This window comes from Macrosteles quadrilineatus, unplaced genomic scaffold, assembly GCF_028750875.1.
Source record: "Macrosteles quadrilineatus isolate MER2022 unplaced genomic scaffold, UCM_ALF_1.0 Scaffold_3__2_contigs__length_128488019, whole genome shotgun sequence".
NCBI lineage: Eukaryota > Metazoa > Arthropoda > Insecta > Hemiptera > Cicadellidae > Macrosteles > Macrosteles quadrilineatus.
Window position 1 is genome coordinate 111,271,897 of NW_026542596.1, and position 17,154 is coordinate 111,289,050.

The following is a 17,154-nucleotide window of genomic DNA, read 5'->3' on the forward strand; positions in this document are numbered from 1 at the left end:
AATGTGCTTCAGCTCAAGATATTTTCAAACACAACGTCTGTTACAAGTTATGGTGTTTTAAAAGTTAAATACCTTCACAACTAAACCACCTCTAAAGTAAGACAGTAGAGGTTTAGCCTGATTAATGAAGGGTCAACCATAAGGTACAACGATCACTAACTAACGTCTAAAACGCCTAATGTGCTTCAGCTCAAGATATTTTCAAACACAACGTCTGTTACAAGTTATGGTGTTTTAAAAGTTAAATGCCTTCACAACTAAACCACCTCTAAAGTAAGACAGTAGAGGTTTAGCCTGATTAATGAAGGGTCAACCATAAGGTACAACGATCACTAACTAACGTCTAAAACGCCTAATGTGCTTCAGCTCAAGATATTTTCAAACACAACGTCTGTTACAAGTTATGGTGTTTTAAAAGTTAAATGCCTTCACAACTAAACCACCTCTAAAGTAAGACAGTAGAGGTTTAGCCTGATAAATGAAGGATCAACCATAAGGTACAACAATCACTAACTAACGTCTAAAACACCTAGTGTGCTTCATCTCAAAACATTTTCAACCACAACGTTTGTTACAAGTTATAGTGGTTTAAAAGTTAAATGCCTTCACAACTAAACCACCTCTAAAGTAAGACAGTAGAGGTTTAGCCTGATTAATGGGGGGTCAACCATAAGGTACAACAATCACTAACTAACGTCTAAAACACCTAGTGTGCTTGATCTCAAAACATTTTCAACCACAACGTTTGTTACAAGTTATAGTGGTTTAAAAGTTAAATGCCTTCACAACTAAACCACCTCTAAAGTAAGACAGTAGAGGTTTAGCCTGATTAATGGGGGTTCAACCATAAGGTACAACAATCACTAACTAACGTCTAAAACGCCTAATGTGCTTCAGCTCAAGATATTTTCAAACACAACGTCTGTTACAAGTTATGGTGTTTTAAAAGTTAAATGCCTTCACAACTAAACCACCTCTAAAGTAAGACAGTAGGGGCTTAGCCTGATTAATTAAGGGTCAACCATAATGTACAACAATCACTAACTAACGTCTAAAACGCCTAATGTGCTTCAGCTCAAGATATTTTCAAATACAATGTTTGTTACAAGTTATGGTGTTTTAAAAGTTAAATACCTTCACAACTAAACCACCTCTAAAGTAAGACAGTGGGGGTTTAGCCTGATTAATGGGGGATCAACCATAAGGTACAACGATCATTAACCCTTGTCTGTGCGTCAAGGCAGAAGCTTTTCAGATTTTCATTAATTAGCGAGCAAGGGTGGAGCTACAACGCCGCAGTTGTTTCTATAGGTAATTTAAGTACCTGGCTTGTGTACCAAGTCGTTGCTTAAGATTTCACTGGTTTTGTCTCATAACTTAAGTATTTTTAGTTAGAATCATACCTTTCAAAACTTAGATTATCATAAAGTTTATTATGTAAGAAACATGATAAGGTACTCGGGTGGATTGTAGGTGTAAGGGTTTTTCTATATTCGAAGGATTTAAGTACAATTCTATGAGTGATTGGTTCAAAACCCACTTACCAACAGTTTTTAACACGTCAATGTGAAAGTACTGTAATATAAATACTGTATTTTTAACAGTTCCTTCAATTAAAAGCAAAAGGACTGGGCATACTACTACTGAATATCATCATTTTAGTAAAAAAAAAAACTAAAAAACATTATTTGGTAAAATGAAATTAAAATTCGCATATGTTATGTGCATAGATCAACACAAAATAACAATAATAAAATGTTTCCACATTATACCAACCCACATACCCAGCAGTTTACCTTACACCATAGGTAAAAAATAGACCTCAGAATATATTGCTTCATCATACCAAACTGTTCCATTACTGTACAATTTTGAAACGTTTATTTATGTGTCCTTTTTGCACAAACATTTAAAAATCTAATTTAAAAAAACGTAATACCACTAATTTAGTATCGTATATTAAGGTATGACAACATATTTTCTCCCTAACACTGTTTACTAATAAAATATATGGTGAGCTTTGTTTCCTTGTAAACAAATTGTTCAATAATAATGAACTTTTGTTTTATTTTCTTGTGGCTTTGTTTATATTACTTATGAGCTATACAAATCAATAACTTTGGCTATTTAAATTTTTATCACTTAGATTTCTATTTGTATTATTATCAAAGCTGATACAGCATTAGAAGTACTGTCTAAATGTTCTCTACTGGTCTCTATCTACTCTCACTAGGTTGATTCACTACTGGTGAAGCTCATTCCCCACACACAGGCTGTGCCTATGTGTGGAATAATCCATCTGTACGACGCTATGTAACAATTATTGTGTTTTTTTATGGAATAAAGTATTTGTCATTTTTCATTTTCATTTTCTCAAACTAATTTCTTTGGCAATATGACCTGTGTATGATATTGTTAAAGTGTACGCAGGAGGTGCACTCTAGAAAACGAACCCATTTTTAATTTTTTATGGTCATTTAGAAATTTACAATTATTTGGTATAAAATACCTCTACCTGTACCTGCATTTGGTTAAAATTAATAATGCGGTTAAAATTCCTTTAATATTTAAATATTCTTTACCTCCCACTATTTCAAGTAAAACTAAGTTAAACATTCTCCATTATTTCAAATTACAAACATAATTAGTTTATTCTCGATTATAAATTACCAATAAATTCGATTTGACCTTCAGTATCTCTATGGGTATATTTCGAGTAAAAACGAGTTATTATGGAAGTGTTGCCGCCTTGTTATTGTTAGGGGGCGGCAGGGGGGGCGAGGGGGGCGAGGGGGCGAGGGGGGCGAGGGGGGCTCTAGACACGTGAGATGCCCCTAAATGTTCGCTTATCTTGGGATTACATTGTTGTTTGTCTTTAATTTCTTGCTTTATTCTTTCCTACACCTCTGCGTTTTTCATGTTGGGAGAAAATTATTCTTAGGTCTAGTTGATTTATGGTAAGAAGGATTCTCGACAAATTACTCTACTTCTATGTACGACAATATTAATTATACACTGTTAAATTAAAACATTTTATTTACTTACTCAGGTGTATTAGTGTCTAATAATTCATTATCTGGATACAAAATTATCTAGCATTTTTTTAAACGTTTTCTTTTTACAGATATTATTCACCACAAATGGTAATTGAAAATTGTAATTGGTTTAGTAACTTAGTTATTTAGTAAAGGGTACAGGTTTTTTTACAGGTGTTGAACATAGAAAGTTCATAGTCGATCTTGAGAACGTCGGTAGCTTTTAAAAAGTTCAATATGGGTATTATTGATATTTCTAAACGTCTATATTTAGAGAACCAGCTATGCTTATTCAGTAGCAAAGCAACCAGACCATCGATGCAAAATCATCCTTCACTCTTTTTTCCCTAAAATACGAACCTTAGTCTGACGTAAGGTTTTCAGTCAAATAAATATAGAAAATGGTCCATGCGAGAACTATTTTGGCTAATATATTTATGACAAAGCGTAAGAATCTTAACTAATCTAAAATTGGATTTTAACTCTTAAAACGTTTTGAGAGGAAAAATTTAAAAAGTTGGGTACCGAACATGGATTAGGTCCATACAACGGGAAAATAAAAAAGCACCGAATTTAGACCGCCCAATATGTTTCCCTAATTTATGATTTGTCCAGAAACACAACAATAAGCTTGTACAAACAATTACAATCAGCTGTTAAGCTATGTTGAAGCTTCACACTTAGGAAGAGCCCCCGCGCCACGTGCGACCAAAACAATAAACACAGACCCTCGCTACTGAGGCTGACATGATATTTATTGCGTCTGATTTTCATACCCCAGATGCATGTGACGTATCTGTAGTGACAGTACAACTGCCAAATATATCGGTTATAAAGCAATACTCAATGGAAACAAAATATCGTTCTCAAACGGGTTGCTTGAAATATTTGTTTCTAACAGTAATGTGAGTTTTTTTTTTTTGTGCTAAGGACGCTAGGCACGAGCCTGGGATTGTTTTTCACATTACTTCAGGCTAGACCTAGGGGTTGCGGCATTATCACTTAGATAAAATCCATTGGTGACTTGGCGGGGATCGAACCCGGGACCTCAGGGACTGAAGTCCCGCACTCTAACCACTACGCCAGCTCGCTCCACAGTAATGTGAGTAGATGGTTTTATTATGAAAAACTAATATTTTGGTCAAATATTTTGCACTAATTTAAATATATATTTCTAGAATAATAAAGAACAAAATAAATAAAAATTTAAAGTAGTTGTAAAACAATTAGAATCTACATTTCAAACTTTGACATAAAAATGTAGATTTTAAATCTGTATTTTATTTTAGTATTTACATTTTTTTATATGATTTTTATCTCTGTCTCTGTTTTAAAACCTAGTATGTTCAAATTATACGCCTACTTTTGTGGCTGTCATTTAAAATTCGTGCAAAAAACTGAAAAATGTTAAACTAAATAATTAATTTTAGTCTTTTAAAGTGAAAAGAAATACAATTTTCGCAAAACGTATTACCATCTTCATACTGACATTACCATAATATTTCTTTAATTTAACACCTCACAATTCACACTTTGAAATCTTATGCTAGTTCCTGTTGCTCAATTTCCAAAACGATTGGCTGTGGTTGTGAAAATCACAAGGTTTCCTTAAACGAGATCTTTAATCAAAAATATCTACGGGCTTTACATACTTCTAAAAATGTAATAAAGCAATTTTATCTTTGCAATAGCAGAACGTGACAACAATGTGAATCCACCATTTGTGTTATAAATGAACGCGAGGACGGCTGAAAGTTCACCCTTAGTCATTATGGTAAAACGTGATTTTTGCTGTTCATGAGTCGTGCACGAGTAGGTACTTTTTAATCTGCAAAACCTGAGCCGTGAGTCCGCGAGGTGGGTTGATATCATCAGGGCGTGTGAGTGAATTACGAAAATCTAAGTAAAGGAAATACAGCTGTTTTAAATAAAAATACCCCCGCCACAGCAAACCTGCAGACTAAGCGAATTTCCATTTGCCTGATTGGATTTACACTAAAATGTTTCCTTAAAAATATCACATTTACTCCCTATTTAAATAACATTAGTTTAAAAATATAATTTGAAAACATTATTCAGTGATGATTTGTTAAAAAATCATTTGTTCTGGTCTCAGAAGAAAATCTGCGAGGTAAGCGTAGGTGGATAATACGTCCACATCGAATTAAAGGTCTTTTTTAGAAGAATACAATGCCGCAAACCCGACCTCAAACGGACAACCGAGTCAAAAATGGCAGCATTGCGAATATTGATAAAATAGCGACAATAAGTGAGTAGGTTTTTAAACATTTAAAGAGATAAATGAATGAGGCGCTCCGTTATCTTATCGGTTTAAAGGTCCCTTATCGCGGAACGCCATTCATTCGCGACGTAGTCCTTGGGTATTTAAATTTATCTCTACTATGGAATGTCATTGATTTTAATTTATACTTTTAAAAATCGTAGCTTCAGAACTAAACATCCTATTGGAGTCGGGTTTTTGCCGTTGTGTTTCCCCAAGTAAAATCTTCATAATAAAACGTATTTTTTTATTATAAAATAATTTTGATTATTTTAAAATATGCAAAAATATACTTATTCCACCAAGTTGTTTTATTGTCACCGTTGCCTAGCAACTATTTAATATTATTTTTTTCCGATTCCTTATATTATTTCTTCACATAACCTTAAAGTTTTAGTTGTGTTGACTATCAGTGTGTATTATTATTGTGGTAAATAGTGGTAATAGGGTAAGGGTATAGAGTGGTGAAATATAGCGTTCGAACCACGAACCGAAATTGTTTTGCAGCTCTCGATCATTTTAAGTTCCTTCTCGACTTCGTCTCGAGCTTAAAAACCTCATTTCGGTCCAAGGTACGAAATATATTATCGTCATCTGATGCTAAATTTTAATTTGCTAAAATTTAACTACTTATTATATATGTTAAACTTTGTAACTTGTCACTTTACTTGAAAAACGTGGACAGTTTAAATTTCTCAACCATTATTATGATAACTACTTATTGTTATATTAAATGTTATATTGTATTTATTAATATTTTTTCATTAATAACCAATAGAGTCAATGTGCCATTAGTGCATTCATAAGCTATTTACACAGAACATAGCGATCTAAAATTTACAGATATTTTTATTTATTGCTTTCCAATAAATAGTTTGTGGTTCTTCCTTATGAAATGCAACTGGTGTTGATAGTATCATAAAGAATACATAAAGTGAAACCCTGAGTAAACATCTAGTATTAAGCAACAAAAACCCATTATATTTGGTATATACTGTATTAGACCTGTAATTTCAATATTTCAACTCTTTCTAATCAAATTACAAACAAATTACAATACGGTTTCCACACCTATATCTCGGGGGTGTCTTGGCTATTATCGCAATGACATCAAGAAAAGTCCTCGGACTTTGCCCCACAGGCTATCAAAATCCCAATGTATTTCTTATGAAGAAAAGATTTTGTTTACTTAAACTGACAAATAATTCTTATTAATTACAGCTGTTCATAGTAACCACATGACACACACAAAAGGGTTTGTTTTCAGAGTGAGTCCGTTTTCAGTTTCGATAACTGGAGTGGAATGGTTGATTACATCTTTGAGTAGAATTTTTTAAATCATTGAAAATTATGACTGTTATTCGTTTTTAAATAACGCTTACTTTGCAATTGCTCGAATTCGAGCAACAGGTGCACTAGTTTTATATATTACGTATTCTCTAAACAATGTTGGTATATCTATTAACATTAGAAGGAATTGTGACAAAAATTACACAACGTTTGGTTTTTGGACGTTTGTAATTATATTTCTTAAGTAAGTGCCGTGTATTCTTGGAAAAAGTACCGGTATCAAGGATCGTCGTCGAAAAGTTTGTTATGAGTAATTGGGTAGGCGTGTACCCAAGAGATGGGCTATGGGCCTATTGGCTGTATGGTCCAGCGATTGCATCACACGGTGAGTAGGAACTATTGACTATATGTAGTCAATGGTAGGAACAGAAAGTGACACATTGGAAAAGCGAGTTTAGCATCATTAAAATTAAAAACTCAGAAATATTGGCGAAGTTGTTATTTCAAATTAACATTAGTTTAACGAGTGCTTAGGTTTGCTGCAACAGGGAGGGTAAAAAGGTGTTTTTTTTTTTTTTTTGTAAAATGTTAGTAGTTTCGAATGAAATGAATGCATTTTCCAAATTTGATCAAAATATGAGATCATAAAAAAGCAAGTACAACAGTTTACTTATTCTCTATAAGAATAACATGGGAATGTTAAATTTACAGTTTTTTGGAATTTTCTCCAAAACCATTAGGGCGCATAATAACGCTTCAAGATACTAAATTATTTGTTTTTTTTTTAGCTCTACAAAATGGTTTGGAAAGAAAATGCTAAATTTTAAGTTTTTAGGGTCACAAATGGGAAAACTCCATTTTTACCCCATGGTGTTTTTGGTCTCTAGGGACCTCAAAACGAAAAAGTAAATCGGTCCCGGGTCCAGGTTTTACCATGAGTACTACGGTAATAGCTTATTCCCTATATGAGAAATTCGCTAAAAACATCTCCCACCTAAATATATCAAAACAGCTGGAAAGCTGGAAACTAGAAAATAGTCTTGAATAAAACTACCTAACTATAGGTTATTTGAGTGAATTGTGATCTGGTTTGTGTTAGAAAAGATCGGTATGAAGGTGTTTAGCTGGGATACAGTTCTCCTTACCTTTTGTTGTTCATCAATTAAGTGGACCTCCTTAGGAACTATTGGATCATGTCCTAAACAACATGTCTAAAAGGCGAAAGCTAACTTTTATCCAGAGGAGAATTTTTGTGTCCATAAACATACTAGTAACCCATATTTTAACAAATATAAAACTTTGCCAAAGGATCATATTTAATGAAATAACTAAAGCATATAGTTAAATAAATATTAATTTGAATTAATAATGAATTAATAATTAATTTGAGTTAAATGAACTTAATTTGACTGTGTTGCATTATTGTATCAAAAATCAATAATTCCTAGTTACGCAAGAACGAAACAGCTTTATATTTCATAACTTTTAAATTACATATACAACTGACGAAACTATTAAATAACCAAAGTTCATTTTTAAAACTCCTACTTAGTAATTTTAGGAAGTTCAAGCTCTAATTAGCATTCTCCGATCTATAATAAAATGTACATACTTTAATGAATCTTAAACAGATGCTATTGTTAAAGTTTTACATAATTTACCACATCAAAATAATATTTATTGAATAATTTAAACTGGTGGGGGTTGATGTGTATTTTTACAACATTTAACTTATGTCACTGTTACTATACTACCACTTAAAACAGGAATGAATCTGGCCGTATTTAGCTGAAAAATGAGTATTAAATGAGAATAGAAAGAGCTTTTTGCGCATTGTGTTGATTTTTTACTGCCTAATACAAGCGGTTTCATTTGCCAGGACTATTATTTATTCCCTTTGATAGAAAAACATTGTTTATCTTTACACTGCAGTTGCATTTATCCAGATTGAAACTTACATCTATTGATTGCAATGCTAGCACTATAACCACTATATACAACTAAATATCATGGAGGAAGGAAAACACCCGAAAAATACACTAGATATATGAAATATATAATATATATCACATAATATGAAGAATGTATATCCAACATAGAACAATACAAATGAATATTATGTTACATACGCTGCAGGTTTTATTGTGTCAAAACATCTGTCCCCTGCAGAGGCAGTTGCGACGCGGATTGCAAAGGGTTTTTAAATTCCCTTGCTGAAATTAGAAGGGACATTAGGGTTTAAATAAATGAAACCCCGCATTGCACCAGTCCAATACAGGAGATTAGACCACCTCTCTCATGAAACTGTAAACTTGGGAATTCCCCAGCTGTTGCGCTTTAACTTGAGTGCAATGACTGCTTAAAGTCTAGTGAATATGGAGCTGCAATGTCGTACGGAATGGGTGAAATCTTCAATCTGTATGAAATAACTGTACCACTAGAACGAATATTTTGTTGACGTATTATTTACAAACGAATGAAGAAGTGTGTTAAATCATGACATAGTCAAAACTAAACATTTTAACAAATCTAGCAACAGCTGTTACATAATAAATCTTACTAAGTTTGTTTGTTTGTTTGTTTGTTTGTTTGAAGTTCAATCACGCATTAGCTACTGAACGGATTGGGCTGAAATTTGGCATGATGATAGCTCACATTCCCTATTAACATATAGACATATTCATATCTCAAAAATTCTTTCGGGCTCCACCCCAGTGGCTCTGTACTTGTCCATGTTAACCTTATGAGTATTCATATTCAAAGGGAATTAAAGAATTTGCCAGCTTGTTTAACTAAAAATGTTGGTTCTATGATATGCAAAAGCATTAAAAAGTTAAAAGATTTACCAACAGGGTGTAGTACTATTATTTTTTTGTATTTATGAAAATAGCTAATTTGAACTAATCAGCAACAAAAAACTGTGATACAAAATGAGAACTGTCAATGTGGGTTTTTTACAGTTATGTTAATGTTTTTAATTCATGAAATATTTTAGATATTTGGGAATTTTTTATAAATTATTTTTCTCTGTTGTTTAAGTGAAATGGTAGAACATTATGGCTATGGTAGATGCGTAATACTATAGTATACCACAAATTTAAAGAAGCAAATTTTATGAAACTGTGTATAAACGCAAAGCTTGAGTATAACTGCAATAAGCATTTTATACTTATATGCCAACCCCGTACGAAGGCCGGGTACTCTGCTAGTATTAAAATAAAGTGAAGACCAAAGGCATCACAGCTGTGGCTTATTTGACGCCACAAACGTATTGACGATCGTTTACATATTTAGGTGTAAAGTAGTGTATCACAGAATGAAAGCGAATAAGATTACTTACATTGTTGCTGGTTGAGACCAGCTGTTTGTTAAGGTGATATTTTAAGAGATTGAAAACAGCTGATCCTGTCCGAAAACATGAAAAAGCAAGTGATGCGAACATTATAATTTCTCAGCTATTTTTATAGTTGAAAGCAGATTTTTACGGTGAAGATATTGTGAAATTATTAAATCTAAGGTGATTTCGTATGTATATTGTATATTAAGGTAGTGAATTATTTTTTTGTTTTATTACATAATCAAAGAGCTACTTTTAGGGTTGTCATTTTAATTGTAACTATAAACGAAAAAAATCCATTTGTTGTAAAGAAGAGTGTAATATCATTACATTTCAACCATAGAAAAACGAAACCTAATCATTCATTGAATACTTCTCATTGCACGGTCTACAATATCCACAATTGCCTTAAAGGTTTCCACCAAAAATGTGTTTTCGACACTGTGTAACAGTTGAAAAGAAAAAAGTAGAAAAAACTACCCAATTTTAAAAAAAAATCTCGCTCGTTTGTGATTTTCTCCTGTGGGACTTTCTGTATATCAAGTGGGGGAAAGTTATTGTACTGCTCAAGGGTTTGGGTTGGTGTGGAGGGGGTGGAGGGGGAGGAAGTTCTCGTGAGTTGCTGCTAAACGTTCGCATCACCCAATGTTACTACACTTGTTTGTACGTGATGTCTTCAACACCTGTAAATCTTATAAATGTTTTAAACTTTATGTTTTACACTGAACTTATATCTTTTTGGTTAAGTGTGAAGTAGATGGAAGTTTAGATTACTGGGTTGTATAATCTGCGAATTATTGGGATGCATTAGTTTGGTTTTGTGACAAAAATCTAAAGCCTGATCTTGACAGAATTCTTATTCCTTCTACATAATACACCAGGGTATAAAAAACCCTTGATCCACTTTTACAACTTTTTGTATTGATTCTTTTGTTATGTGCTTTTCAGATTACAAGTTTTGACATCCCGTACTGATTGAAATTAATCTATATCTTTATATACTCTACTTAAAAGTCATATTATAGAGATAACCGATTATATATGATAGTATGTGAATTTTCGTTTAGTTCCTGAACATGTTTAAACAAATCAAATCAAAATGTAAAATTAAAAATTAAATATCAAAATAAACTATTTACAACTAAATGAATTTCGAATCAATGAGAGCCTGTGATTGATAAAGGATCAAAATAAAAATTTAAATATAGCTGAGTTGAAAGCACTTTGCACTATCTTAAATTCAAACAAGAAGAAAACATTGTTTTTTGTAATAACTGGTGTTCGAATCCAGGATGTTTCAAAATTAGTTTGTTACAATGATGGGCTTTGAAGAATATCAGCCTAGAAAATTTTTTGTGGTAATCTGTAGTAGGATTATCTAATGATTTTCTATTGCCTTTATGACCACATCAAAACTATGACCCGTCATTCGAACCAGCAAAAAGTGTTAAGTCTTGACAGTATACTCTTTTGGATAAATTTTACTTTTACAAGACACAATCTCACAGTGTGAGTTAACAAATATCGTGTAAACATTGTCAAACGCTAGCTAGTAATTTTTACTTTTGAAAATAAAATAACACCTTAACGTTTCTGGCAGAGAAATCTGCAAAAAGACAGTTATTCTCATTATATAGAAGAATAGTTTTATACTTTAGAGGAGGTCCAACAGGTTCTTGGGCTCCAAACTGATGGGTTTTTGCACTATCGCGCATAATGTTATCATTGGTATTGGTAGGTAACGGGATTCAAACCCCAAACTCCATGACATTCAATCCTATTCAAACCGGTATCGTCTCAACTCTATTCGTCACCTTTGAACTGTTATTATTTCTATAGTCCTCCCTTTGACAATTGATACTTGGGTATAAAATAGTCAATTGTCCTACTGATTTAATTAGTGAAAAAATGTTTATCAAAGGTTTTTTATCGTTTTCCAGCGTTAAAACGTTTGCTGGTTTTTGTGGCTTATAACAAAGCACTCTCTCCTCCCCACCCCACCTTTAATTACATCATGCGTTTTTTATGTCAATAAATGACACATTGTATCATCGTTTTTCGCCCAATATCACCCAAACGTTATCTGAGTTTTGGGAAAGTTGTCCTTGCATTTATTTTAGGAAACGATAAAAAAATTATCTGAAAAAAATATGAAAAATAAATTATAACGCTTTTTATGGACGTTGTTCATTTGTTGATTGATCAAAACAATGGTTCGACGTAATAAGTTTGTAATAATTATTACGTTTAGCAAGGGCACTTCAAATCAACATTTATTATAGTAATAGGCTATAACTTCAGAGAAACTGAGAAAGTTAACATAGGCAGTTTTCACTACTACAATGCTCTTATGGATGATGTCTAGTTTATTTGTTCTTTGACATCAAATGAGTTAAAATCTATTTTTGGCGTGAACAATGTAATATTTTAGGGGGTAGAAATTAGGTAAATTCTGGTGTTTTCGTATTTTAAATATACTAAAATTAGAAAGACGTATTTTAAACTATCCACTAATATTTTATATTCTACATAAATTACGGAGGTCGTCTAGTAATAACTTAATGAATAATTCATTTAGCGTACACATAAAGTTTTTTAAATTAATTTTAATTTACGATTTGCTGATAAAACACTAATCCGTGTTTTTACTCATATCTTTTCAAAGTAAAAACCAAATTCACTCAACTTCGATCTCCTCACGCTATAAACATGTTACGACGGTTAATACAATATCACGGGGTTACAACCTAAACAATAACAAAGGATAATGCTTTATAGTCAATATACCTCCATACGAGGTTTACGGCAACAAACCTTACACTTGGCAAAACCGCGGGATTTTTCATTAGGTTCTACAGGGATGAGGAGAATTCGCGAGGATGAATACTAACTATGTGGCGACTATGGGGTGGTAAGGGGAGTGAGGGGTGGTAGTGTAGACGCGCTTGGCTTAGACCGGTGTGCGACACTGTGGGGGTAACTTCGCATTGGGATCGCGGTGGCTTCGTTTCAAAAACACAATAAATTAAAACAAATTTCTCTAATCCTAAGTGATGTTTTTCTAATATATAGTGTTGAGGTGGCTTACGACACAAAGTTTTGGAGGTTTGTGACGGGTTTGTGTGTGTGTGCAGTGAGATGGATAGTAGTTACAACTCTCCGGCAAGGAGTGTAGGAGAGCCCTCCTCCCTGACGGAGTCCGAGAATGAGGAGGTCTTGGAGTTGGTGACGGAGGTGCCCGGGAGTCCAGACCAGACGATCATCGACGGTTGGCTCAAGTTCAGAGATATCAAGAAGGTAAGGCTCATTCCGCAACAACTGAAATTCAATAACAAATAAAACAATCACAAAATAATATAGTAAATTTAATTTTAAAACATCTAGAAATTTTTAAAAGTTTAAATTTAATTTTTTTATGTTGTAACTTATAGATATAGGTCAAGAAAGACAGGATAGATTGAACATTATCCTTTTAAACTTTGTGAAATTTCTTAGAAGTCTAATTTAAAAATGAGGGGTAGGAGGTAAAAAGCTACAGGACCATTAACGTGATAAATGTTATATTTCGATTAAGAATAAATAGTTTCGTGTCTCTTGAAGTTGTGCAAAGTGTAAACCCAAGAATGTCAACTATTAATGTATAATATTGCAGAATTGTATAATATAAAACAAACAAAAGTGTTACAAAACGTAAATAATAGTTTTCCTTATTGCCAAATGTTTTTTATATATCCTTATTTTGAAGTTGTTGATAAAAAGTTAAATCACATTTATGTTAAGTTTTAGGCAGTGATTTAGGTACCTTTTTAACCGTTTTTAAAGTATTAAACACCTACTTTAAGGAGGCTTTTCTACGTATGTTCATTCTAATGAAATGAGATAGATAAGTACACTCGTCGTAAATTTTTAAAAATAAAACTTTCTATTACCCACAATACCAGGGTAAAAATAAAATTAAATAAACGAAAACATACTACAGTTTGTGATATCGTTTTCTTTCTGTATGGACTAAAAATTAATAGTTCATCTATAGTACCACATAAAAGCAGATAAAATTGGATATAACCTGTATATTTTATATTACATTATATTTTTCACATATGTTGTGATAAAAAATCATACGATTTTAAACCATCCAAACATAAAAATATTCAGTAATGTTTAAAATAAATTACAAAAATGCGTATACCACGCTATGTATACCAACAAATTTATTACATAAACTTGATGATGTTGACGAATAAATTCCGTTTTTTGCCGATACCTGATCTAACCGAAGAGTTTTCATTATAAAAATTCCTTGAATGTTTGTCTGGTGCCCATATTGAACGAGCCCAGGGCTCAGCCAGCAATCAATATGTGCCAGAACCACCTAAGTTCGGTCCACTTAGCTGCCAGATTGGTTTCCTTTCCTATTAAATATAATTGTTTTCCACAAATGAACTTGTTATTGGAGATAGCGATAACAGTTTTTACAAATTTGGTCGGTTATTTTATAAATAACATGAGTTAAAACACTTTTTTCGAAATAAAAAAATTGTAGTCAGTGACTCATGAGGTTTACAAAATATTTGTTTAAATATGTTGTCATTTGATCAGAATAGAAAAGGATTTGGGCTAAGTTGTCTCTTAACCGATGTACCGCATATCATTGATATTCAAACATTCTGTAACAATAAAGTGTAGTTTGCTTAAACTGTCTTGATCGTACCCAATTTTGAACCGAAGTGTAGTTGGTATATCCCTTAGAACTCGGGCCTTCGGGTTTGTATGTCCAAGTTCAAATCTGTCTAATCACTATAGTTTGGTCAATTGAGTGAGTAGCACAATGGTTATATATAACCATTCTGTCCACCTTAGTGCTCTTCAAGGCTAAAGACTGCTGGTCAATTCTACACCCAGATACTGTCATTGGGTTACAAAACAACATTGCTATCAAAATGAATTATTGTTATAGAACCAGCATATGGACCATACCTGGTACCCTTCTAAGAACTATAAAAGCTAGAGGCTTAGAAAGACACGATAAAATAATTGTGAAATATTAACATCAACCTGGTCACAATAAATAGCTTCTGTAATTAATGTTACATTGTAATATTTTCAATAGAAAATTACGATTTCTACCAATTTATAAGCTGCATTAATTGAATAACCAATAAACTTTGTAATAAAATCTGTTCACATTATTTGCTTGATAAGCAGCTGAGAATAATATGTGAAATTTACATACAAATCGGTTTCCTTCTCGATTGTAGTTACTATAATCTGAAGCGGTGATACAATAGGGATAGACACAAGCAATGTATCTGAAACTCTGCCAGGCTATAGAATTGTCACTATCTAGTTCTCAGTAGATTTTATACAGTAATTTTGATAGAATACATACAATACATGTTTAATTTTTTTCAAAAATATTGATGAAATATAGGCTCTTTTAATAATTGTTAGTTTTAAAAGGTCTTACATCAATATTTTTTAAAAAGATTCTTATAATTATGTTTTCTGCGTCTATAAATACAATGTTATTTTTCAAATAGTAATGATGAATTTATCACTTAAAATCACTCGGATAAGGTGTATTTTAAACTATATGATAGGAAGGTCGCACTGGGAAGGATAACCATCAAGGGAAAGTAGTATTGAAAAATGTAGGGTGGCGATCTAAGGCTCATGAATAAATATAATGCAGTCGATGACCTTCCATCCAACCGGCTCGTGCTTTGTACAATATGATACTGTGTCATGAATTGAGAAAATGAATATTATCACAAAATAGTTAATTAAAATAGCTGTTATTATTATATTGCATATTTTACTCGTTAAACTACATAGTTCTTTTTAATTCTATGTCTAGAACCACAAAGGAAAGAGTATACAGTAGAGTAGAGTTGCATAATTTTTAATCCGTGCAAGAACCAAATCGTGTATATCTGTGATTCATCACCTTAGTCATTAAAACATATTATTATCACTACATATAATAATGTATTATTTCTCCGGTCTGAAAGGTTTTTTCGTGTAGGTTTCGATTCGTTTTGCAGCATATTGTCAATGTTACTTTGTTGTAAGTGAAAAAATATTGATAGAACATTTTTTATGTGTTCCTTTTATTTGAGTTAGGCTAACATAGAGTAAAGTTTTAGTTTATTTCTGATAACACCTATGTACTATTATCCAATATCATATGGTTTCAATTTACACCATTGCTTATCATGTTGCGTTCATTATTGGTAACATGTATTTGTACTAAACAGTGTGTATTTGTTCTGGAAAAAAACTGTTTAAAAACACGAGAAGACCATTTAAAACTGCTAAATTTAATATTTTTACAAATTCTAAAGCAAAATATGATTTAATTTTACAGCAGAGCATTATGCTGTTTAATGTTAAACTAAAACCGAACTTAACAATTTATTTTGTTTCATAGAATAACGGTAAAACAACGTAGCTGTATGTATAGAAGCGTATATACAGTATATTACGAAAATACAGTTCACCTACATAATTTACCCATTTTATGGCTAACCCTTCCCATTAAAGCTGGTTCACACTTGATATTTTATTGCCTTGTATACACGTTTCATTGTGGATTTGTTATTAACTCAGAGGTATAATACAAAGAGAGATTAACATCCTGTTTCATACGAGTCGTTTAAAAAAGAAAATGACTTCAATTCCCAGATGGCTTATAGGACAATAAAGCTGAATTGTTGAGTTTATTGCAACGCAAACCTAACTTAAATCCCAGCTTTCAAAATTGTAACACAATTATGTTTAAAAGTCATTGAAGTTATAACTAGCTGTCAATTATAACTACACCAACATTGTTATTTTATTTACGATTATGCAATAGTTTACAATTGGATAGTGTCGGTTGCGATTTTGGTACATTACAATGGATTTTTAGTACACAATTTACACTATACAGGGAATTTCAGAGTGAAAGAGCTATTTTACCTGTTTATTTTAAGAAAATAATTATTCGTTTCAGTATGGTTTATATGGCATTTGATAGAACAAAGCATGAAGTCTTGTTTCGTATCAGCTGGTTGCCAGTTATTGTTGTCCAACAAAAGATTGAGTTTAGTTTTTTTGTCTTAGACATTTTCTTCTTATGTTTGAGGTCACCCGGTTCTGTTTTTCATTTCTCTTCCAAGCAGTTTTCATGAACTTCCTGTGACCTTAATATATTTGTTAAATTTAGTGAA

General features: G+C 32.3%; 1 protein-coding gene across 1 annotated transcript in view; it reads left to right on the forward strand.

Moving 5' to 3' along the window:
* Positions 1-12,952: 12,952 nt before the first annotated feature.
* LOC128989838 (uncharacterized) overlaps positions 12,953-17,154 on the forward strand; it is a 360,429-nt gene continuing 356,227 nt past the window's right edge. Inside the window, exon 1 of the mRNA XM_054411911.1 lies at positions 12,953-13,240. Coding sequence (XP_054267886.1) covers positions 13,082-13,240 — 159 coding nt within the window. The 5' untranslated portion in view covers positions 12,953-13,081. The remainder of the gene's footprint in view (positions 13,241-17,154) is intronic.